Source organism: Gouania willdenowi, chromosome 16, assembly GCF_900634775.1.
Source record: "Gouania willdenowi chromosome 16, fGouWil2.1, whole genome shotgun sequence".
NCBI lineage: Eukaryota > Metazoa > Chordata > Actinopteri > Blenniiformes > Gobiesocidae > Gouania > Gouania willdenowi.
The window spans coordinates 8,419,602-8,445,815 of record NC_041059.1 but is presented as its reverse complement, the minus strand read 5'-3'; the positions used below and the strand labels follow the sequence as shown (position 1 = coordinate 8,445,815).

The 26,214-nt window shown below is 38.4% G+C and overlaps 1 protein-coding gene across 8 annotated transcripts in view; it reads right to left on the bottom strand.

The window, feature by feature from the left end:
- The window catches only part of mef2d (myocyte enhancer factor 2d), a 131,548-nt gene that overhangs the window by 64,814 nt on the left and 40,520 nt on the right, over positions 1–26,214 (bottom strand). For all 8 annotated transcript variants that reach the window (XM_028469919.1, XM_028469926.1, XM_028469924.1 and 5 more), the window contains exons 2-3: positions 19,339–19,713; positions 4,788–4,991 (exon numbers count right to left, since the gene is read on the bottom strand). In XM_028469919.1, coding sequence (XP_028325720.1) covers positions 4,788–4,991; positions 19,339–19,392 — 258 coding nt within the window. In that variant the 5' untranslated portion in view covers positions 19,393–19,713. The remainder of the gene's footprint in view (positions 1–4,787; positions 4,992–19,338; positions 19,714–26,214) is intronic.

Sequence of the window (26,214 nt, the reverse complement as noted above, 5' to 3'; positions counted from 1 at the left end):
AAAGAGTTTCTGCAAAAACATAGTTTGAAACCACCCAATCATATTTGGAGATGGACTGAAATGCATCCGCTAGCTTTGGAGAGAAAGAGGATGCCTTCCAGCAGTATTTGGAGGTCATATGATTCTCTTGAAAGACCATGAGATTAATCAGACAGTTTGATAAAAAAAATAAATAAATAAATAAAACTCATCACTTCCTGTCAAAGGTCACCTCAACTGGGAACCTGGTGGGCATCGCTGACTTTACAGAGTAAAAGCTAAGAATTGAGCACTGAAATAACTAAAAAGTCAGGCTTTTTTCTGAGATCTCCAGTTTTTCCAGCTGTCATTCAGCTCTGTAGTGAGCAGACCACTCACAACTTCATTTTTGCCTCAATCAGAGCCAGGAAACACCCTGTACCCTCATTATCCCACTTAACACCCCTACCAAAGTTCTTTACATGGTAACTAAACAAGATAGGCTTAAAATACTCTATTTGTTTAATTTAAAGCACACCGCAATCCGTGTGTTTGTCCGTCCGTTTCATATAGGGTAAAGAAAAGTCTCTGGTTGTGTTTGAAATTGCCAGTCCAACTTATAACAACAAAAACCTGAAGTACACTGAGGCCAAATATGTCCATTGATTCGCCACCTTTGAAAGTTCTGAAAGCATTTTAAATGAGAAAGTGACCAAGTACAATATCAACAGGTGGTCATTGGATCTATAAAACTCGCAAAAACATGCCGACATTTCAGAGATATTCGGAAACTACTGTACTCAATCTTTTCATACTATCTAATGTGAACGCACTACATACTAATTTGGTATGCCATTTCAAACACAGCCTCTATGACTAGGGAGATCGACATTATATTGGCCTGAGTGTCCAGTGGGCATCGCTGACAGAGAAAAAGCTAAGAATTTGAGCACTACAAAATAACTAAAAAGTCAGGCTTTTTCTGGGATTTCCAGTTCTTCCAGCTGTCATTCAGCTATGAGCAGACCACTCAACTAGTTGAAGAGAAATAGCTAAGGTTTTGCCTCAATCAGAGCCAGGAAATATGATTGATTTGATTTTGATTTGATTGATTGTTTATTCTGAGTTCCAAGTGTACCCTCATTATCCCACTCAATACTCCAACCAAACTTCTTTAATGGTGACTAAACAATATTAAAAATACTCTATATGTTACATGTAAAACTTTAATCACACCACAATCTGTGTGTATTCGTCTGTTTCATTTACGGTAAAGAAAAGTATCTTCCTGTGTTCGAAATCGCATACGAACGTACTACAAACTACACACTCAATGAGTATATACCTTCTACTATATACTATTAGCATGATTAGGATTATGACCGATGATGTGCGTTCCCATTGAAGTATAATTTCAAGTTTCCCCAAGATTAATTTTGAACCTACAACGACTAAAACCACGACTAAAATCACACTGAGGCTAATTATCTCTGTTAATTATCCACCTTTCAAAGTTCTGAAAACACTTTAAGCGAGAAAGTGACAAAGTAGAACATCAACATGTGGTCATTTGATCCATAAAACTCATGGAAACACATTTCATTCCGACATTTTGGAAATTTTCGGAGACCCTCCATTGTGCTACTGACTAAACTTCTGGTGAACTTCAAAATAAGAGCCCTATTTACAAAAGCGTCAAAAAAACTAATGGAAGACAAGAAGAGGTAATTTTGTTTTGAAAAGGGGATGTTTGACTTTTAGCTTGAAACCGGTCCCAGGACGATTTTACATTCCGCTCGCAATTCATCATGGGGCGGTTGAATATGACTAGTGCTCACTGTGCATACTTCAAAAATGTCACGATATAGTACATCTGTGTATTTCTCGCGTTCTCAATAAATACAATGTATTTTTGAACCACATACTCATTTTGATGTGAGACTTAGTATGAGTAGTGCACTAGTATGCGATTTCGAACACAGCCTTTATGATAAGTGTGATCCGATCGATATATTGGCCTGAGTGTCCAACGTGACTTTTGGCTCGAGGGTTCACCAAAGCGAGAAGCTTCAAGTCAACGCCCCATATGAAGCATAAGTGCTGCGCTGCAGCGTGCACGGCTCACTGAATCATATCTAACCATCTCTTGTTCAATTCATGAGAGGACCATTATGTATAAAAGGGTCAGCAAGGCATGTGAATGTGTGCCGCGTTCGCTTGACAAACTCCAGCGCAGCTTCTTCCCCCCCAGGGGACCAAAGACGTTAGGAAACAAATGATTTTTACTAGACAAACATGAAAACCAAACTCAATGATTGCACTCACACCTTCTCCTTTTAACATCAGCTCTGACCTCTCAGCTCATCAGTATGCTAATGAAGGAATGTTATTTTCCAGCTACTTCCTTTGACTGGTGGCTAGTTTGAGCTGGGACTTTCCCACTTTGTTCCAGATGCTGTTCTCACAAACTAACAATCCACTCTTTACCAATAACAGGACTCAAGAATACAGATGTTACCCAAAAATATAGGGGATCTCAGTAAACAGGGGTGAAAAAGGGTCAAGATTTACATCAGATAGCAAAAACCCAAACAATCCAAAGTATTTAATTGCTACATGCATAGCTTAACAGCAAATATGCTTATTTTTTATGCATTTGTTCATTTGATGTGGAGATCCCAACTACAGTACATTGGTTATGACCCAGATGTACTGTTTTAAGTGTGTTAGCACGTGCTAATTTGCAGCACCTGTCCACAGGAGGCTTTTAAAGTGATAAAAGTAATAAGAAAGTAAACGGGAAAAATGCGAGACCATTAAAAGAGAAACAATGTTCATATTTAAACACTGTCACACTCAGGCTGCATTCACACAGGATAGTTTGTTAAACTGATTAGATTGAACAGGAAATGCTAAAAAAAAAAACTTCACATTCATATTGGACCTTTGCAAACAGACCAAACTACCTAAGTAATACCACACAGCTGTTAACAGAAGCAGTGTTGACTAAAGAATATACTATATTTGCATTTGCATTAAATTGCCCTTAACACCTGCTGTGATTACTTCTGTTAACAGCTCAATGCTTTATTGTCTTGTTAAAAAGTGTTGCCAAGTTAAGATTGGACCCTTAATGCAGCACTATAAACACGGTTGCTTAGGCCAAAGGACTATTGCATCAGTGTAGACGAGAATAGGCCTGACAATGATAACTTGTGGTTAAGGCTGCAGTGGTCACACAGACACAGTTATGTCTGAGTTCAACTTTCTTTGCTTTGTTTGCATTCAGCACACAAACTTCACCAAGTTTCAGCTGCGATCGATCAAAGTGGTATCCACATATTTTGGAAGTTCACCTCGTTGGGTCACACTTGACTGAACTGTTGGTGAACTGTTCTGCTGCAAAACTTAACAGACATTCAAAGTTAAGGGTTTGTGTTCTGGTTTGATTCAAATGTGCACTCCTCACTTAGGGCCTTATTCTCCAGCTAGCGCTTAAGCAGTTTTTGTTTGTTTTTTAATCACAAAACGTGGAGTTTTTCTAACACTTATTGAAATTCATTAAGAAAAATCAAGTCCCTTTTTTATTTGAAAAGTCCTTATCGGGTGAAGGACAACGTAACAATTTAAATTGACATGTTTTCTTGGAGAGAAGTGACTAGTGACATGTGACCTGGTATGTCACGTTCTGTGACGTGTAATTGCGGAAAAAGTGTTTCCATTGAGCTTTTGCGATATATTTCAATATCAAAACGTCTGAAAAACCTCCTCATGCAAGCGTAAAAACTTTTTATCAATATTTGAGCATTGAAATTACCCATTTTTATTGTGTTATTTAGATTTTGCACATTTTCAAATGTAATGGAAACACAGCTAATAACTGATAATCATCAATGAACCGTTTGTGTTTGTTTCAGATCAGTGAATGGTGTTGTGGAAAAAGGAAAATGTTGAAGTTTTACATTATTGTCGAACAAATAAGGATAAAAGAAAGAAAGAGGGAAAATATATTGGAAAAACCTCTGTGACAGAGACAGTTTGAATAGATTTTAAGCTTTCTCTGAATCTCTTTTGGAATATTTTTGGCATGTGTGGCGTGGATTGTAACTGCATCCAAACATGCAAGAGCAATTTAATATTTCACCTTCTTGGGTCACTCGACTTATTCCAGGCGAAGAAGTGCAAAGGATGACAAGGCAGTATATGCGTAAATGGCATATTTAACTGAGAACGCACACATTTCAGGGTGTATCCATTAGCCAAGTAGAGTTGAGTGAAAATATTTACGCAGAAAAACATTGCGGAAAGACAACCCATACGAAGATTAAAGTGTAAAACTAGTTAAAATTTTCCAAAGGTAAAGAAAAAATATTGATGTGATGACACACTGGTGAAAAAAGAAGTAAATAATAACTCCAGACTCTTCTTTTCATATTTTCTGCAGTAAACTATGACCTTTGCACGTTTTTTGTTGCTGTAATCAGCAACTTATCACTCTTAAATCTGAGAGAGCAGCCATGTGAATTGAAATCCTATCACATTTGGTGAAGTTACCGGAGGAATCTATTCCAGGCCTCAATTTTGGAGTTTATCTCCAAAAAAATCCCACAAAACAAAGTGTTGCAGGAATCCAACCCTGAGGACAGAACGTTACAGTCACTCTATTGAACTGGTTTGAACTGAACTTAATTAAGTAGGAGTTCAGAGAGAGTTAAATGAGATTAGAATTGACTTTTGGTCGAATCAATCTAATCAATTTTCTCAACCATTTTAGGGTTTGTAACGATGCAGTTACTCCCCCTTTCCCTCCTTCCCGCTCCACGCTTTACCTCGATGATATCTGCATTTGTCCGACTCTCGTGGGGCTCGTTGTACTCGGTGTACTTCAGGAGGACCTTGTCCATGTCGGTGCTGGCGTACTGAAACAGCTTGTTGGAGTGGTTGAAGATGATGAGGGCGATCTCGCAGTCGCACAAGACGCTCAGCTCGTACGCCTTCTTCATCAAGCCAAACTTCCGCTTGGTGAACGTCACCTGGTATCGAAAAAGCAGAGAAAAATTAACAGAGGTCAATAAATAGAAATAGCAAAACATCACACTGATAAATCTAAATTTAAAATCTGTATTTCCCAGAAACTGTTTTTGTAACGCATCAACATGAATTAGAAAACAACTACTGTATTTTTAAACTAGACATGAAGATCATCTTAAAACTGAGATGAGAAAATTGAAGTCAAAGGAAAATAAAAAGCATATCAAAGGTAGAAATAAAGCAGATGATAGCCACAAATTATTTTTTTTCGGCAGTTTCTGCAAAGAAGATGAACGGGGGTGCCCAACCTTTTTCGGCTAGCAAGCTACTTCAACCACAGAGAGCTCTTCACAATCTACTTTGTTGGGGGGTTATAACTGTAACTAATCAGATTGTAATATTTTAACTATTACAATTATTACATATTTGTATAATATTACAACACAATGATAATATTCAAGTAGTAACACAGTATTTTAAAAATGTAAATACAATCAATAAAGTTTAAGAGTAAAAATGAAGCGTTATCATTTCATCGTGGCAAGAACCAAAACCCTGCGAAAGTGTGATGGTCTGCAGTTTGTTTATCTCACCAAACACAGCTGCTCACTTCATAAAGACCCAGGTTAAAGAATTTTATCTTTGCACTGAATCAGAACACGCACTAATGCCTCGTCTGTATTAACCTAAATCTTGTTCTAGTTCTCTGAGAGGCTGATGTTTATACAACAGTGAAGTAAAGAAGTAAAGACAGGAAAACTCACAAAAAGCCGAATTAAACAAAAAAAAAACACTTGGGTTATTGCTGATATCAGTTGGTATATTGATTAGAAAACAGGAAGGAATCAAATGATCCAGTAAAGGAGGAAATGGAGGAATTGACAAACTCATGATGGTGACGGACTACATGATTTATTATGGATGAAACCACAATAAAAAAGCACATTTAGCGGCGCCAGTCAGTAACACACAGCGTTTCAGTATGTGTAGCTGACTTTGTTCTTTAGAAGAACTTCAATGGCTTCCACACATGTAGTTTGTCTAACAATGCTGTACCTGTTTGGGACGGTGTGACTGTGATCGTCTGTGAGCAGATTTGGGGCTGGAGAAAGTTCTTCTTCCACTTATTATTAGAGGTTGTAAATGAACAGATTAGTGCACTAGCGCCCCCTCAAATTGAGGTCAGAAGCTGAATCGTTAGGTTTCATTTCTGGTATACGTGACCATGTCGTTCTCATTCATTTATGAAGTCTTGCGGCCCACGAGCGCGATCGGCACAAAATGTCTCCGCTATCGACGCGTTGAGCATCGCTGTGATAGATGTGTGTGTGTGTGTATATATATATATATACACTAGATATTTGTGCAGAATAAATTCTATTTATTATCTATTGTATTTATTCATCTTATTATTTTGCATGACGAGTTAATCCATAAATCTTACACACTTTATAACTTTTAGGTAAAAAAAAAAAAAGATAGATGGATGATTGATGTGTGAAGTGTAACTATTATAATTGTCTACTTTGTCAGAAAAAACATAGAAAATTGTTTAAAGAAAAAGAAGAATGGAAAAAAAATACAATAGGTGTATTGATGTAAAAAAAAAAAAAAAAAAAACAATGTCTGCTGATGCTTGGGTGACTCAAATCCTGCTGAAAACAATACAATTTCTTCCACATGAGCAGGAGAAAGAGCTCTGGAAAAACTTTTCAGTAAGACAATTTCTTTCCCTAAGGTCAGAATGAGGCCTGAGAAGAACCCATTCTGTGACTTTGTGAGGCTTTTTCCTTTTTTTTATTTTCTTCATCTTCGTCTCAGAGCCAGTTTTTCTCCCGGAGAATGTCAAAGTCCCACACTGGATAATGATCCCCAGGGCTGCTGTGTGTAGACAGGATCACTGACAACATGCCCTATAGCTTCCTGACAGCTGTGCTAGCCACAGTCAAATTAAGCACAAAAAAGAGCAGAAGCGTGAAGGAAAAATAGTTTTTTTTGGTAATTTAATGATGATCATACACCTTTAATGAACAAAGGACAAACCATCAAAAAACGGTAAATGCAAGTTAAATCATGCAATTAGTTCATCAAATCATTTGATTCATGTGGAGGAAGAGAAATATGAACCCAGACTTCCACGCCTGCCAGGCACTTCAGAATAAAATGGGCTAGGATTCTAAAAGAGGCCAACCTCCAACCAAAGCTTTATATGTTGTGCTTTGTTGAGTTTTATGTTAAGTTATCTGACCTCATCTCAGTCCTAAACGTTAGGTTTATTACTCTTAGGAAAGAAAAAATTTAGGAAGATAAACAAATAAATCTCAAAGGCCTTAAACTTTCCTTGAGGCTTCACATTTGCTGATTTAACTACTGTAAAAGTGGAAACAAATCGGAGCTTCTTCGTGTAATTTCTCTCTCTTGAGGTGAAACGTTGAGGTTCAAATTTTGGCTATTTGAGCCTAAGCGCAGCTAATAGAGGCACTTACAGCTCCATGTACAGGAACAAAGAAAGAGTTTCAGGCGTTGTGTCTTAACATGCTCCGTCTCAAGTGATCAGATCGTGTTTTGAACACACACAGGCATTTGATTTGCTCTACACACCAATCTCCCTGTTGTTTTCACACTTACTTATGCTCTTTTCTATGCTCTCTTTCACTGTCGCACACTCTCTTCAGCTCTTCTCCACACTCTCCTTCTGTCACACATTTTTTTTCTCTCTCTCTACACACACACACACACGCACACACACACACACACACACACACACACACACGCACACTTATACAAGCCTCCGCAGTCGTGAACAAGCCAAACAGAACTGGGAGTGTTGGTGAAGCACAGGGTCCCCTGTTGGTTGGCTTTAGAAGCGCTTCCCTGCTATAACCAACTGTTATTTACAATCCAGGGAGATTTGGCTTTGTTTGGATTAAACACACAGGATTTCACAAACACAAACACACACACAGTCACTAGGAATAAAAAAAAGAGCATTTGGCTCAGAAAAAAAAGGAAGAGGCTGCAGGTGTTGATAAAATCACTGCTGTTTTCTATGGGAGGAGTAAAAGTAAAACATGAACAAGGTCAAAGTATTTTTGTTTTCTAAAGGATGAATCATTTTTGGGCCACAGCCACAAGTAGCATTAGCACATTTTTCTATATAGAAAGCAGTAGCTAAATTGCAATATGTAAAGTACCGGACAAATAACGTGTGCTTTTGACAAAAGTGTTTCAAATATTTGAAGCACTTGATTCTTTTTGGTTGAAAAAAAAACAATGGTTTGATTTCAGTTTCATTAATTTTCATATACTAGAAAAAAAACTTTACAAACTTTCTGAGACTTAAGAACCAAACTAAAGCCAAAACCAAACACTGGGGTTGCAATTTTTTTTAACTATTGTCCAGACTCGTGCTTTTATATACAATATCCAGCTAATATAAATGGTACTCTGCATCATCAACTCATCTTCCACTCGTATGGAGTGTCGTGCAGGCCAATAAGGGTGTTATGTATATTTTTTTCGATCGTCACCTAATTGGGTGAGGATAAAAGACAGCGTCCTTGAAGTAATCTCAGTGGCTCTAAATAGTTGGTGACCCAGTTTCTGGAAAAGGCCAGAATGGGTGGAAATGTCTAAAAACTGTTTCTTTGTGAATAGACAAAAACAGCATTATGGATAATAATAATTCATTTGTAGATATCTTCACCCCTCCAAATACACAAATTCAATGAAACTCCAAAATAGTTGCCAGGACTAGCAGTTTCCCCCAACTTATATTACATGACGGCAAGTTGTTTAAAAAATGCTCAATTTTTTTTAAAATCCTGCAAATTGTCCTCATATTATTTGATACAATTTCCCCAGATTAAATATAAATTGGTCACAAAATCAAGGAAATGTGAGTACAGCTCCTGCAGAGAAAAAAAACTATCACTTATTGCTTGGATATAGTTGATGCTTTGCATACTTTACATATTATCTATATGTGGAAGTGTAAACTAGGGCACATTATTGTTGAGATTACTTGTTTTTTCTGCCTAAAATCTGTGGTAGACTTGAGATCAAATGGGTCCGTGTTGGGCCCCTGAACTCTAATGAATTTAACACCCCAGATCTACAGCCTAACACACCTAAAAGCTTTTATTTCAAACTGAAAGAAATACGGTCATGTTGTGAATCAGGGGTGTCAAACTCATTTAGTTCAGGGGCCAAATATAAAGTACTTAAGTACTTTAATAAGTCGGAGATTTTCGGCAGGTAAATGAGCCATTTCAACAATGCTTTTCCCAAGTTTGCACTTCCGACGTATAAATGATACATAAAGTAACGTAAGGCGCCAACAACACCCAAGCAATAAGTGACAGATATCACTCCCTGCATGATTTTCTATTTTAAATTGATCAATTTGAGATTTAAAATGACTGCAATCATATGATAAAAGCATAGAAAAGTTGAGATTCTCCAAATATTGTGCAGTTTGATTGAATTTGTGTATTTAGTAGTGCCGAGATATCTACAACTGAATTATTTGGTCATTTACACAATAATGAATGTTTTTTCTGTCTTTTTTTACTTTCTCCTGCAGGCCGAATTGGATGGTTTAAAGGGCCGGATTTGGCTCCTGGGCCTCGAGTTTGACACATGTATTGTAAATGATCGATAGTTGTGCTGCTGTTTACTAATAGGTTTCTTTATTAGATGAATACTTGAAAACATAAGAACTGTTTAATTGATGTACAGAGTTGAGATAAATTTTCTGCTATTCGAACTGAGCAGTTTGAAAAGAAAATGTAATTGTAATAGTAATCATAAATTAAATAAGGAAAGGAAGAAAAGATAAAGAGGTGGCGATAAGATTTTTCAAAATTGACAATAATGTTCAATCTCCTGTTCTCCCTCCCTCTCCATTTGTTTTTTCATTTAACACAGGGCATGTTTAACGATTCCTCATTTCTCATACACCCTCTTATTCTTCATCATGATCTCACCCAATGCTTTTCCCTCTTTTCTCTCTCACCCGCTTTATTCCTCGTCCTCCCTCCTTTCACACTCTCTCACTCATTGCTTCCTGCTGCCACAAATCAAATTATATTGGGGTCGTATCCATGGGCAACCGCTCCCCTCCGCCCCCCATTTCCCACCTCATCACACACTGCGACCATCATCTTACCTCACTCCCTCAACACCCCCACAACCACACACCCATCACCGCCGCCCAGTCTATATCTGTCTGCCTATCTACAGTATGTACCTTACCCTCCCTCCTCTCTCCCTTTAACAGGAAGAGCTGATCAATTATGTGGCGGTGTTGGAAAAAGGAAATTACCAGAGTGTGAGATGACAACGCCGGTTGGTGATGAAGACGTCGTGAACCACTGCAGACAATGACTGCTTCGCTAACAACTTACACAGTTAGAAATGAGCCCAAACATCCCAGGGAACAGCCGGCGTCTGCTCTGTTTAGTTTTCTTTTTTAACAAAGTGTCAGGGACTTTAGATCTGAGCGCGCCATGAAAAATAAACAGGCTGGAAGTAACTGACACTGGGAGTTGAGATGCCAGGTAACCAATGGCAACTGACGAAGAAGAAGACATCCTGAACGATGAGAGGAGAAAAGAAAGAAAGAAAGAAAGAAAGAAAGAAAGAAAGAAAGAAAGAAAGAAAGAAAGAAAGAAAGAAAGAAAGAAAGGGGGCGAGTGGTTTCATCTCTGTGTGTGTGTGTGTGTGTGTGTGTGTGTGTGTGTGTGTGTGTGTGTGTGTGTGTGTGTGTGTGTGTGTGTGTGTGTGTGTGTGTGTGTGTGTGTGTGTGTGTGTGTGTGTGTGTGTGTGTCTTGGCGAGGTTGTGGTTGTGTGGCAGATGGATGAGGAAACCGCCACTGACAACCGCAACCTCCTCTTGCTGCTTCCTGTAGCCAAAACCTGTCTTTGTCATTTGCTTACTTAGTGTCTCGCTCACACAATCGGGTCAGAACAGTTAAATCAAGATAAGGAGTGTTACTACACTGCTCTGAGTGAGGATGGGGATCTTTTTCCTTTTTTTTTTTTATTGCAAACAAAGCTGCTCTTCATCCTGTTTTTTTGGTTTGTTTTGTTTTTTTCTTTTTAACATGTCACAAAGCAGCTGAAACTGCATTAATTTGTTTTTCCACAACAGGAATATCATAATAATACATTTTATTTTTAAATGTTATCAGCCCCATCATTATTACCGTTGACAGGTTAGGTAAGTGAGTAGTTACAGCACCTGTTAGAGGGTGGAATTGGCAGCAAGTGAAAAATGTGCGCTAATGACCCAATGAAAGGGCAAGTATATCAATTATAGAAAGTATGTCAAGAGCCAAAATCATGGTTAGACGGCTGGGTCAGAGTGTCTCTAAAATTGCAGCACTTGCAAGCTGTTTCTCATCTGCTTTTGGTCAGTGTTTCAAACCCATCCAAGGGAAATAAAGTAGTCACATAAGTACAGGGCTCATGCATGGGACTGAGGAAAGTCTGAACAAAAAGATCTAATACAAAAGTAATATGACTTCAGGCCAGTTTGCTCAGATAAAGTTAATTCTAACTTTAAAAATATGTGGTCAAAAGGTATTCTGCACCAGTTTAATGCATCAATGGTTGTAACATTTCAACCTGGGAGTCTTATCAACAGAAGAATCTTACTTTAAAGACAATTAATTCCAAACTAAAGGTTAAAGTTTTAGGATGTGTAAGGATGTAAGAAATTAAAATACTAGATAATAGACTTTATCATGGAGAATACTGCATGTCCAAATCAGGATATAGAATATCAGGTGAATATAAATAAGCTTCTCATAGGACTTCTTTGACTTTTTTACTTATCTTATGTCCAAAGTATCTTCAAGCAAACAACCCCTACTTCATTGGTCCCCAACCACCATTCCGTTGACTGTTTGGTCCCAGGCTGCCTGAGTATTTTGGGTATTTTACTTTGAAAAATACTTGCATCGTCTCGAGTTCACCCAAGCCGGAGAACGCAGACAGTGCTGTATGGAAAGCGCACTGAGATCCAATGTGACAGTGGGCTGTAATCACCACAGAAGGGGTGGCGAAAATCGATTAATTGACTGATTAATTATTAACGGTTATGAATCAATTCTTAAATAAAAAAAAAAAAATATGATTACAACAGTTTTTCAAATTGTTATAAAAACCAGATGATTCCTGCTAATTTCGATATTTCAATTACACTATACAATATTGAAGGTGCTGTGAGGTGTTGCTCAACTGACTGATGTTAATTGGAAGATCAATAATCAACAATAATCAAAAAAAAAATCGAATCGATAATCGCTCATAAATGAAAATCAGTTTGTAATCGAATCGAGACTCCAAATCGAATCGAGAAATTGGGCTGATTAACCACTTCTTCACCACATTACTAACACTAGAATGATAATGCAAGTTTGTTAGTGGTAATAGATAAAGCCTGAATTTTGCTCAAGTTGATGCCGTAGTGACGCAGTGGTTATTACAATGTAAAGCACTTAGAAACTACCTGATGGTGGATGTAAGTATATGTAAGAAAGTCTATCTACAATCGCCACTGATCATAGATAATAGATAGTAGATAATTGTGACCAAAAAGAGTGACCATTTTGACATTTTTGGGAAAAAAAGGGGAAAAGGAATATTGAAATAAAATCCATATAATGAGTTAATTGCACTTTTTTTTTTTTAAAGAGTATAATAGTTCATATTTTAGACTTGGGTTATCCTGAAAAAGTGACTTGACTGTGTTAGTACACCCCCAGATTTTTGCTGACCTGCCACTAGGGGGAAATTTAAAACAATGCCTTGATTATAGGCGCTGTTCTCAGATTAGTTAAGACACGCCTAGTCACAGCAGCCCCGCCCCCACAGAGCTGCACAGTTTGGCATGGAGCTGTCAATCAATACTGAGGACTGTGAGGAGGAGGAAACCTCGTCCCTCCTCCCATCTTTTATGAAAGAGGGGGTGCCACAGTCATGGTTAGTGACGTCACTGATCTAATCTCAGCCAATAGCTAAATTAAATTGCAACAGCCAGTGTTTAACCCATAGAGGGCAGTCACTCTGACATTGTACAACTAAAAACACTACATTTAAATACTTAAGACTAAAATGTGAAGAGTGGGACAAGGATCAATAAGCTACATTACAAAAAAGTAATTTTAGGGTGTACTTAGACATTAAAATAATGTTATCCAGAAATAGTGACTTGACTGTCTTTAAACAATAAAATCCTTTGTTGGAGACCCATTCTTTAAAGCCTGCATGTATTCCTTTCATTCAGTAAGTACAGTATCTGTCACTCTATGATAGCTCTGTGATGGACTGGTGTTCAGACCAAGGTGCATCCTGCCTTGAGGACTGTGGGTCAGTTTCAAACCAAATGAATTTGAACCAACAATAGACAGCAGCTCATTTCATCCTGACAAAAATAGCACAGTAAGACTGAAGTAAAAACACTTCTATGCATCCGTTTACACTACTACACACCCCACAATGCAATGCGCAAAACCTTACCGATAAGGTCAATAAGAGTGTTTACGTTGAGATCAAAACAAACTTTTCAAGCGTCAATTTCAGCCTTTTACATCTTGTTTTTTGAGCAAAAGATCTTTAAATTATCGATCTATGAGGCCTACACATTTTTTTATAATATTGATGTGCATTTTCTGCAGAAACATGTTTCTCTTCCAGAACAACACAACATTTCATGAAGCTGAACCGATTGTTGGCATTCATATGAATAAAATTAATTCAGGTATCTGTGATTTCAAGAAGGATATATTTCCTTTTTTCACGCTAAAATAGGACACACTGGTAATGAAATGTTTTCCTCATAATCTTTGATGTAACAAAATGCTATCCAGAATTTTTTTAATAAAGAAAACGCTCATCAAAGACTTGCAACGTTACCAGTGCTGTCTTCTTTGTCTCTGTGTAATTGTGGTATTAGAGATGCTCTCATGCTGTCAGCTGAGGCCCACACTATCGACGCTGTTTATTCTGTGGAGCTTATGGCAGCATCCCTGAATCAACATGTAGGAGGGTGGCGGGCTGTGAGCGCTCCTCAAAATTCATTTGGTTTCCTTTCAGAGATTGCACTGTTGGTTTGATGAAGCAACACTGAGCAAGCGTGTAAAAAAAAAAAAAAAAGGGGGATTTCTTTCCTTCTTTTTAACCAGCAACATACTCTGTTCTGATAGATACGGAAGCAGATTAGGGCCAATTATTATGAAGAAAATAATTTTAGGCAAATCAAGAATAACGTCAAAACCTCGAGAATAAAGTCGAAATGTAAAAAAATAAAGTCAAAATGTCAAGATTAAAGGGGAAATTGCAAAAATAAACTGAAAATACAATATCAAAATAAAAGTTGTAGGTTTGCTAATGAAGTCAAATCTACAGAAGCTTACTAGGGACAATTCACCATATACTGTACAACAACTTGACTGTTTTTTTCCTTCTGAACAGATTAAGTTTTTGCAATATCTCTTCAAAATCCCTAAAGGTATTACGTCATGTTCATGAGCTAAAAGAGAAAGAATATCTTTGTTATTAAAGTATAGTTTAACGCATTCATCGATATACGGCATTTTGTAGACGGTCACAATTTGCTGTTGGTTGTCACTTGTCATATGGTAAATTGGCCCTCGTCAGCTTCCGTAGATCTGACTTAATTAGCAAAAAATGTAGTTCATTTTCAAAATTTTGACTTTAATCTCATCTTTTCGACTTTAATCTTGACATTTTATTTCAACTTTATTCTAAACATTTCAACTTTATTCTTGATTTACCCAAAATTATTTTCTCCATCAAAATTAGTCCTAATCAGCTTCCGTGGATAAAGTTTAGTCTAATGCAGGGAAATCTAACACTATGGATTTGAAAAACTGATTAAAAAAAAAAACTGCATTACACTAAATTGCCTAAAAATCTATGTAAATAAAATTGATACAGCACAGTATGTGCTTCGATATACTGCTTAAACAATAGGGGTGCTGTGACTTTTTTAGTGCTACTTGTTTAGACGTTCACACTCGACTGTACCAAGAGCAGCGGTGGGAGAAAAGCTTTATTCAGGCCAATAAAAGAAGACCAGACCCGAGCCTGACAGAACACGTCCCAAACCAGTCCGACCTGAATGAAGCCGATGTCTCTTTAAGCCAGAACATGTTTCAACCAGACACTATTTATGTCTGTGCATGTAGAGCTGAGTCAGCATCCATTTGTGCATCTTTCCCGCGAAACATATCACCGGATTTACCGCACAACATCCAAGCTCGTGGTATAACGATCAAAATGAAGCCTGAACCGTCCGCGACAAGCAACGCACACACCTTAAGGAAAATATGTAAATTCCAAGCCAGGAACTTTTCTTACTTCTTTTCACACAAAGAAATGTAAAATTTAAAAAACAAACAAAGAAATAAGCAGTTTAAACAGTTCAGTTTGTAAGAAGGTTATAAGAATAAAATATATTAAATAATTTAAATAAAGAGAAGAAGAATCTATATCTTGACTAAAAAATAGTATCTATGTAGTCAAATTGAAAGGAGTTACGTGCATCATTACACCCCAATTTTGATTTGAGTTTTTTTTTCTTTTTTTTTTAAATCGGGATTCGTATCGAATCGTTGGTTGAGTGTATCCTTACACCCCTACTTCACACTGACTGAATATTTTTTCTCTGACATTCTGCCCATGAATCAACCCAGAGGGCTTCACTTTATTGACAATCTGTCCAACACCTGATACACAAGCCGAGGAGGCTCCAATAACCAGAGCACGTGGAGCAGCATCAGCCACAACCCCTTGTCCTCCTTTGTGTTCACATACGAGCTGAAGAATAACTAACCATGATACATCGGCACCCCCCTGCAGGCGACGCTTCCTCTCCTCTATAGAAACGCAACCTGCTAAGATTGATGAGGAGAAAACTGAAGCTGATTTTTCAAACCCTGCAGCCACCTCGCTCTCGCTGCTCAGGTCTTATCCACTCGTATGTTTCCACTCCTTTTGCATCTTTCTGTCTTGTTTTTTTCCCGTCTTTCTGTTTATGAAGGTGGGAAACGTCAAATCCATTACCCGATCTGTTCAATAGAGCAAAGCCCATTTACCAGCTGACTCATTTAAGATGGATCATTTACCCTTTCATTCTTTCTGACAATGGCACTGATGTAACCAGAGGGATTGAGGCAGTTTTTTATTTAGGAGGGGGATATCATACATTCTTGCTCTTATTTGACTGTAGGCAGTGTGGGGGAGGTGAATGAGAAAACCTATGATGGCCCTCAGGAGTCATATGAGCCTCATAAAACATAATGTTATTACACTATTATTGTTGTGGCAATGTTGAAGGAACGGCAATGCGTCAGTAGGGGCGCATCCAAAAGATCCCTGTGGGAATTTATCGCCTGTGTTAAAGTTTTCTATCACCACAAAGGGTAAGGAGTGAGAATGACAAATGTGAGCAGGATGGAGAAAGAGGAATTCTGAGAGATCAAAGAGGCTAAACCTCACATCAAAGCCGCTATTTATGTGTCATTTTGTGCATTAGAGCGGATCAGGACTGGGATTGAAGGTTTTGCTCAGGAGGTGAATATTTGTGTTTAAAGAAAATCTTGCTTTTGGCTGTGAGAGAAAAAAAAGACATCACACAATCTCATTTGTATTCACCTCTTTGTTCAGGTGTTAATTTTGGTTATGATTTTGCACACTTAAAGTGGAAATACAATTGAAATTGTGATTCACATTGTGCCTGTTTCTGCAAAACATCTCACTAACGCAACCTGGAAACAAGTTGAACTGGAATCATTCCTTATATCAGTGTGTGATTTTAAGTGCAGGTGCTGAGAGGTTTCCAACCCTTTTTACTGCCAAAGTTTTTAGTTTTAAAAAAAATTTAAATTGCAGTGTCCCAATGTCAAACTTTCCCTGTGATTTTAGGATTTTGTTATTCCTCTATGGCAGAGGTGTCAAACTCATTTTAGTTTAGGTGCCAGATAAAAAGCAGTTTTAATCTCAAGTGGGCCGCAGATTATAGGCGAGGAAAATGAGCAATATCAACATTAATATGCCCTAGTTTTCACTTCTACATATAAATGATATGGAATGTATGTAAGCCAATGACAATATGTGACAGATATTAGTCCCTGCGGTATCTTCACTTAAATTTCCTTCAGTGGAATAATTTGAAGAAAATTCCACATGATTCATTTTGTCTTTGTCATTTTGACTTTTTCCCTGGTCCTGCTGGCTGAATTTGATGCTCAGAGAGTTTTTAAAGCCTTTTTAACAGGAGTGTCAAACTTCTTAGTTCAAAGGGCACGACCCAGTTTGATCTCAAGTGGGCCAGACTAGAAATAACTCCTCTTTGTGAAGAAAAAAGCACAAATTTAAAATTGCGGTGCCCCAGTTTGCATATTTAACTTGTAAGAAATAATGTAAGTTGGGGGGTCTATTCTCCCTTCTCGACTAAAGAGCTGTTTTGCGCGCCTGCAGTTACGCACCTCTCTCCTGTGGGTATTTTCCGGTCCAGGTTCCTAACACGCCCTCCACGCGTAAGCAGACCAAAAGCGCGTAGTCTGTGAATGAAGGCGGTCTGAAGCCAAGGAGGCGGACTGGTGCATGATGTAATTTACTTGGGGCTGTCTAGAAATCACGGAACATGGAGTTTTCCCAACGCTTGTAAATGTCATTGAAATCTGTGAAAATGATAAAGTACACTTTTAATTTGAAACGCCTTTGTTGATAAACAATGTAACAGGTTGATATAAGTTTATTGAACAGATTATTGCAGTATGAGAGGATCGGCCGCATTCTTCTGTCCGAGTCACAGTTAAAATCTCTCCTTTTTCCCCCTCATACTAACAACAGATTAACGTTTGTTTGTGTGAAAAGCCAGATTTCATTACGTTCTTCTATTCATCATCATCTGTCATCACTATGGATCCTGCTCCAAAGCGTGACCTAGTGTGATGCGCTGGAGGTTTGAGGAAATAACCTTGCAGAGCGTCCTGCTTTAATCCAGAGGAGACACAGATATTTGCAGTGAAACAGAACCATTGGCTTCCTACATAATACGCAGTTTTAAATATCAATTGTTTAATGCCTTATGGAGCTGATGTGAGCAAGTCCGAACTAAAGATGAGCCTCATTGTTTCTGGTATCCATCGTCTCATGCGCATTTCACCAACCTCTGCATATGACAGCTTCACTTATTATTTACTCTGTAGTAGATCAAACTGTGGCTTTACGTTGGACATAGAATGAAAACAGTTGGACATCACTGTGGCAACGTGGACAGAAGTCTGTGTCTGTCAGAGTTTTAATTAATCGAGCAGACAGCAGCTGAGGCACAACTCGGGTGCGCACAGGTTATCAGCTCTACAACACATGACCTACCGTCTCTGCAGAAAAAGGAGTGGACGGCACGAATAAATTATAATAAAATGTAACACATTTTGTCCCGTCTAAAACTGGTAAATATGAACATATATTAGAAAATGCTGATGGTCAATCCTTTGGCGTGCTTGTGTGACTCCCACCACCCCTGTGACAGCATGACAGTGTCAGTTTGAATAGATTATTTCCTGGAGTCTCTTCTACAAACTGTCCGTGTAGCTTAAAATGTAATTAAGTACAAACTTCAAGTGCACTATAATGTTTCACCTTATCGAGGTGCTGCACTTATTCCAGGTTCAGAAGAAGAAAATAACTTAAGCAAACGGGAGAATACGTGCAAGACCAGATTTGAATGGGAACACCCACATTCCAGGGTTGCTCCACCCAGACTGGGATGAAGTCCCTCAGCCAAAAACAGCGCCACTGCACGTCTTTTTTGACTTACAGTCATGGGAGAATAGACCCCAATATGAATAAGCAATTGGTCAAAATTCCTTAAAAAAAAAAAAAAAGAAAAAAAAAATCTGCAATGTAATTTGACAGAATTCTATGAATAATATTCCAGAATTTTCCAGGCTTTACTAAAACATTATGATTCAATTTTACTGTTTATATATCTTATAAAGAGTCATTGTTTTGCTGTAATTTTAACTTTTGGACAAAATATTTGATTGGGTCAGACGAGATGCTCTGGCGGGCCAAATTTGGCTAGCGGGCCTTGAGTTTGACACATTTGTTCTATCAAATCAAATCAAACTATTTATAGAGTGCTTTTCACATATAACATATCATTCAAAGTGCTTTCCATCATTAAAACCTGACAAAGAATAAAAAATTTAAAAAAAAATTGAAAAATGGGATATAGGCATTGTTGGAAAGAACCGGTTACTGATGACGGATGTATAAATGTTGTATGCTTGTGTCAGTGGTGCAGACCTGTCTGTTGCGTTCATCTGTGATCCTCTGAATCTGAATCTTTTTCCTCCCCATGGTTCTGGTGGCGTCGTGGAATGAGCAGGGGAGGAGTGGCGGGGTCCAAGGTCACGGATGGCGGTTGTTGTGATTCTTCCTCTCCTGATTATGTTCAGTATAAAGCACACACACGCTGGGAGGCTTTTAGCAAGGAGGATTGCAAAACATAAAAAATAAAAAAATCACAGAAAAAGAGGGAGAAGGAGAAGAGGAATAAGTGGGTATTTGTGAGCAGGACTCTCCTCAGATCATGGCCCTGGTTTTCTTTGGTTGCAGGTGATCCACGTTGATAGTGAACCCGGATCCTCTGCCCTCCCCTTCACCTCAGCTGGGCAGCTCCTGGAAAACAACACAGAAGCATTCATTAGAGGGAGTCTGAAAAGAGTAGAGAGGCTTTGTTTGTGTACCGTGACCCAATTTACCGACTACAAACACCATGCCTGCCTTGACCCAACATGTACCCTGGAATAAATGATACAGTGGTGCATTCGTCAAATGGGAAGCACGTTCGGCTGAACCGAAGAGGAAGTGTGTTGATGGGATGTGTGTTGTGGGGGTGTTTGAGGTGCTACAAGCAGGGCAAGAGGCCCTCAGGGGCCCTGCATGGAGGGAGGGAGGCTGTGCTGTGTCAGCTTCATTAGAGGCATCACCGCCACATCACTGATCTGCTGGTCGCCCACGGCAACCGGCAGCTCTGCCCAGGCCGCCTGACACGCCGAATGTGATTTCCCTCGATTGGAAGCACAACAGAGACAAGCCGCTAAGTCTTTGAGCGCTACATATTCTCCACTTTCACATCAACATCATCATCATCATCATCACGCTCTGACCTGCAAAGATAACTAAATGCTCTGCACAATTAATCATTACATTACACTGGGACAAACAGCACAGCATGATTAGAAATTACACCTTGTGGAGTTTAAAACTTGCCAGATATTCAATGTGCAAAAATTATACCCTGCATTTAATGGCTGAGTATTTTTTTCAGTGATATAGCAATGCTTTAACAAAAATGAATGCTGACCTAATTCTATCAGACATGAATGAAAGGGGTCAAATTGTGTGACTAAGATTGGAGTGCCAAACTCCTTTTGGTTCAGAGGCCAAATACGGACCAGTTTGAGGTGAAAAGGGCTGCAGGATAAAGGCAGGAAAAAGGAATTTCAACATTAATGTGCCCTCGTTTGCAGTTCCACGTATTAAAGGTATATAGTAAGTATATAAGGCAACATCCAAGTGACAGATATCATTCCATGCTGGATCACCACTTTAAATTTCCTTGGTTTTGTGACCAGTTTTTATTCAATTTTGGGAAATTGCAGTATCTTGAAATAAAGAGAGAGTTCTTGCAACAATGACATCATGAGATATAACGATAAAAATGGGAAAACTGTGAGCTCAGGCAACAAGTTTCACTGAATGAGCGTATTTCAGACATGGACAACTGGCCGCCCGCAAAGTAAATGCACAAAGTGACTCAGAAAAAACACAAAATTACAAAAAAAATTGAGAACAAAAACACAAAAAAATTGCACAAAAATCACAAATTCGGAAGAAAAAACCCACCAAAATATGGGTCAAGACAAACACACAAAATACTCAAAAACAACAAAATGAGAAAAAAAAATACTAATGACAGAAAAAACACACCCTTTTTTGTTTGTTTCCTGTACTAATCCTCAAATTACTGATTGTAACTGATTATTCTAAATGTCACATTTTTACTTGCTACTGCGGGCCAAAATGGATGCTCTAAAGGGCCGGTTTTGGTCCCCGTGGCTTGAGTTTGCCACATTCGGTCTAACACAAGCATCTACTGTACCTTTACAAACCATAAAATAAGGGTTGGTCTCTAAAATACTTCAGTGCCTGTGATGAGCAATTGGGACGAATGGAAACATTATACATTTCCAATTAAAATGTGCTAATAAAATAACAGAAGAAAAATCCCCGAGTGATACTGCAAACTCATGAATGAGACGGCAGGAGCCCAGAAATGGAAACAGAGAGAAGAACTTTTTTAAGCTCTCCAACTACTATTTGTGGATCAGCTTAAAAATAGCACTCTATATATATACTGTATATACAGACTGTGTGTACACAGAGCCCAGAATGCGGGCAAACACAAACAGTAGCAGCCAAGTGGTGGCATTTCTGCGTTGAATCTGAATAGGCCCCGATTACTGCAGCTTCACAGCATTTTTAGCCTTTGCTCTACCTGGGCAAGCATTAGGAGAAAAACATCCTCCATTAGCATCAATTGTTATCAAACAAAAGCATTTAGCAGTCCATCTTGAGGATGACATTTCCTTTGTGCCGCATGCTCGTTTAGCGAGTATGGACTTGGCCTAGCTTTGGCAATGAGTTGCTTATAAATAATGCACTGATGTAAGAGCGTTGGGAGGGGTGGTGGAGGTGCGGTGGGGAGTAGAAGAAGAAGAAGGAGGTGCTATGACTGTCATGATTGCTTTGTAAACATGGTTTGATGGCACACTAGAGGCTGGCTGAGCTTGGTTTTTAGATGAAATGTCAGCTGGAGGAACAGAACGTCCAATATTGACATCACTGTTCAAATACTTTGTAGTAACTGAGCCACAGTCACAACTTCCTTCTCAAGGTTTTATTCCATGACATTGGCCACAGTTACATAAGGTTTTTAAAATCGGAATTATATGTACGTATATTCGCCTTTATTCAATACCACTTTAGGTCTGGGGGTAGGGAAGTTTTATGATATGACAATTGGCGAACGTGACGTATTCAAATCTGCCAGAAAAAAAACCCCACACAAAACAACGTTCTTTTCGGCTACAACATAGGGTAACACTTTACTTGAAATTTTGTACATAAGGCTGACATTACAATGTCATTATCTGTCATTAGCAGGAATAATGTGTCATGAAGGCTGTCATTAAGTGTTTGCTAAATGATGACACCTTTGGAGCTATGTCGGCATTTTTTGGGTTAGGTATAGGGATCTGGTGGGGTTAGTTAGGTTTAGGTTTTTGGTTAGGGTCAAGGTTAGGGGTTTGGGTAACAAACGAACTTAATGACAGCCTTTGTGACACATTATTCATGCTAATGACAGATAATGACGTGTCATAACAATGGCGTGATATCAGCCTTATGTATAAAACTTCAAGTAAAGTGCTGCCCAACATAGAAAACCACATAATAAGTACTATTTACACTTTTATTTTGATTGTAGTTTTAAAGCAGTAGCTTCGGGCGGCCATCTTGAATTATGTCGTCACCAGTGCAACATCGGGACAGGACGAGCATGCGCAGAACAACCAGAATTAATTTAAAGCACAATTAAACGTATAGAAAAAAACGAGGACTTATTCAATTCAGAAATGAAATCAGAATAAAGCAGCTACTTAATTCAGATTTAAGTTTAATTCGGAATGGCAATTTTCATTCAGAATTAGGTGTTTACAAGGTGATTTTTTTTAATCGTTTATTCTGAATTAATGAGGAATTACGCTAACAATGGTACATTCTAAAGGTGTGACCGATGGAAAAAGGTGTGTGTTTGTGTGTTTGTGTGTTTTAGCACAGAGCGAGTCATCGTCAGAGACTCGCTCCAGTTGAGGTGAAGTTCAAAAGCAGCAAACTGAGGGATTTGTCTGCAGGCTGTGGTCTGATCACACATGAAAAGGCTGCTTTATCTGCCTGCGGTGGTCAAGTCTCGACCTTTTACCCTTCATGCTGCTGCTGCAGCTCGCTTCCCATGTCTGATGTCAGGCAGAATCTTTGCTCTCACAGAGGAAGCAGGAGGCCTGGAGTGTGTCTGCTGCCACTGTCGAGCAGGACGCGGTGATAGCCAGACTTTGGACAATGAGAAGATAAATGCTGATAATTTAAAATCGACAGTAAAACAGGACTCGGGAGCTTAAGTTGCAATAGCCCAATTATGATAAAAGGGGTTTTTTTTAACAGGGAATAATTTTTTTCAACAAAACCCACAAAGTCTACAACGTCTCTGCAGTTTACTGAAGCAGGAGTATTATGTGCCGTCAAGATATACAATGAAATATTAATTCTCCCTGTGGAGGAGCTGTGCAATTTGATGTGGATAAAACTCTGTGAAGCCTCGTCTCTTTTTAATGTGCAATGTTCTCCGGCAATTTTTGTCTAAATGGCTTTAAATAACGAAAATAAAATGTGACCAAAATGTTCTTGGCTTGAGTTGTTGGGAATCCACAGTACTTTGACAACCAGCATTAACATATTCAAAGTCAATTTCAAAGATACATTATTAGGAAATAGGGAAAAAGTGAAAATGCATAAAATTACTTTAAACCTAGAACACTAGCTGGGTTTCCATAACAGATTTTAGCAAAATAAAAGCGATATTTCTAAATGTCAACAAAGTATAATTGCGATTTGAACGCGTTTCCATTGAAGGCTGTATTGGGCATGAGCCTCGTAACGCCCATGAAATCTCATCCTGCAAAACTTTGCTACAGGAAGATGGACGCCCCACACCTCCTTATAACACTCCGTATTCCTTTGTTGTTTCACGCCTAATGTGACAGTAATAATTTCCAAGTATAATGCTAAGAAATGTCCAGATCTCCTTTTCTGTTAACATGTAGCGTGTCATGTTTACTCGGAGAGAAGTGGTCATGTGACCAAGTACGTCACATTTTCTGACATATATTGGCGGAAAAGGTGTTTCAATAACGTTTTTGCAACACAATTCAATATTGAAATGTCTGAAATTCCTCTTCATGACCACTTAAAAACTTTTTTGCAATTTTTGAGTTCTTTCTCGAAATTTAGGTGTTTCCATTACCATTTTTTATTGAGCTATTAGGTTTTTGTGCATTTGCAAGGGTAATGGAAACGTAGCTATTATTGCTACAGTTAGTAACACCATCATTATCGGCAGGTGATTTTTACCCGATATAATATAACCAATAAAAAGTAATTATCATCAAAATATATCAAAATATGACAATACGTGTCAATTTGGAGTTGTGTTCTTTTATTTTCAACTATGCCATGCCTTTCAAAATGAAAAAAAAACTACCATGGGTGGACTCTAAAAATATTAACTAAAATTAATGAAGAATTAGGAATTTAAGAACAAAACAATTATTAGAAAGAAAAAAAAATGAAACTGGAAACTTGATCTTCAGTCCACCCATTTCTGTGGTATTTGGAGCTCCTTGAGACATGAACAGCAGGGTAAAAATGGTCACCTGACTAACATATTTATATCACCATATGAATTTCCTTAGAAATCACCATTTTGTGATATTTATTTACAAATACTGGACTAAATGAAGACAGCATGGAAATTGCAGGACCACCATTTATTAGACTTAATTCAACTTTATTCATATAGCGCAAATTACAACAATAGTCATCTAGAAGTGCAATCAAAAATAATTATTTAAGAAAAAAAACAACAACAGTACATACAGTGTAGAAATAATGGAACGCTATCACAAATGGCGGGGGAAAATCACCTGAACATGTGCCTGTTGGAAAAAGCAGCCTTTGTAATAGAAGAACATCCACACCTTCTAAACATCAGAGAAGATACTGTAGCTTCCCCCAAACCAAAGACACTCTGACAAACACAACTACTTGAAAATATTGTAAATACGTTTGCTCGCCAATAGGGCTGCGTTGAGTATGAACACGAATGCCAGTAGAGTGAAGCGTTGGCTAAGCTTTGGAGAGGGCCCATCAGGTCGTAGCCTTTGCGCTGCTGGCATCAAAGATTTACCCATAAAAGAATAGTTAGAAAACATGGCTTGCATCATTATCCCTGACATCTGTTGCTGTAGCACTAAAGCATTTCAAAGCTTCACTCATCTATTCCAAAGATGTGGGTGGAAAGCCACGAGCTCTACAGGCAATATCATGAGTTTAATCCTTATTCATGAGCGTTGTTCCTTTGCTCTGATAACAGGCTTCACTGTTACACACAGATGTGCCAGAAGCTTCTCAGCTACATCCACACAACCATCCGCAGCTTCACAATAAGACGCTAGCTTTGAGCAGTCAGGGGTTAAGTGACTTGCGAAAGGTCACGTCACCCAGATTTTCCCAGCCAGTCGTGGTTTGTGAACTAGTGACCATCCAATGGAAAACCTAGTGCCCATTTTTCCCTCTGGCTGATGCTGCCCTTGATATTTCTGATACATGGGGCACCAATGTTTCTGCTACAGGCTGAGTGTGTCACAACCTGCAGGGTGGGAGCGCACAGGGCTGGGGCTGAGTCATCACGTACACAAACACAACCAAAACAAGCCACTTGTAGGCCACAGTAAACAGCAGGAGAAAAGGGTGCTTGAGTTAGAACAATCAATAGGCTCCGCTGTGTGCTTTGACATGGAAAGAAGTGATGTAACAGAGAGACGATGGGTTGGCACTGAAATATCAATCAAATAACAAGGTAGGTTCATTTTATGGGAAATAAAACCATAAAACATAAAAGGCATAAATGCAGGGTTGGGTTTTTGTTGGAATATTGGTTGTTTTTGGCCAAAAATACCCTGTTAAAACCATCAGAGAAAAACATGACTGTCCCGCTACAAATGACATTTTCCATGAAGCTTAAGACATTTTTTTTAATAGAATAAATTCATAGTTTAGGATAGATCAAATATAATTTGTTTGAAAAAAGAAAGATGAAAAGGTTGAAATTGCTGCTCTAAAGTTTGTTTTGCTGCTCGAAAGTTTGTTTTGATCTCCACTCTAAAAACTTTGTTTTTTTATGCAGGTGCATAAAAGTGTTCATTCTTACTGTGATTTTTTATGTTTGCCCCCAAAAACTCTAACAAAGTAACTTCCCAACACGTTCCTTTTGCTTTCACA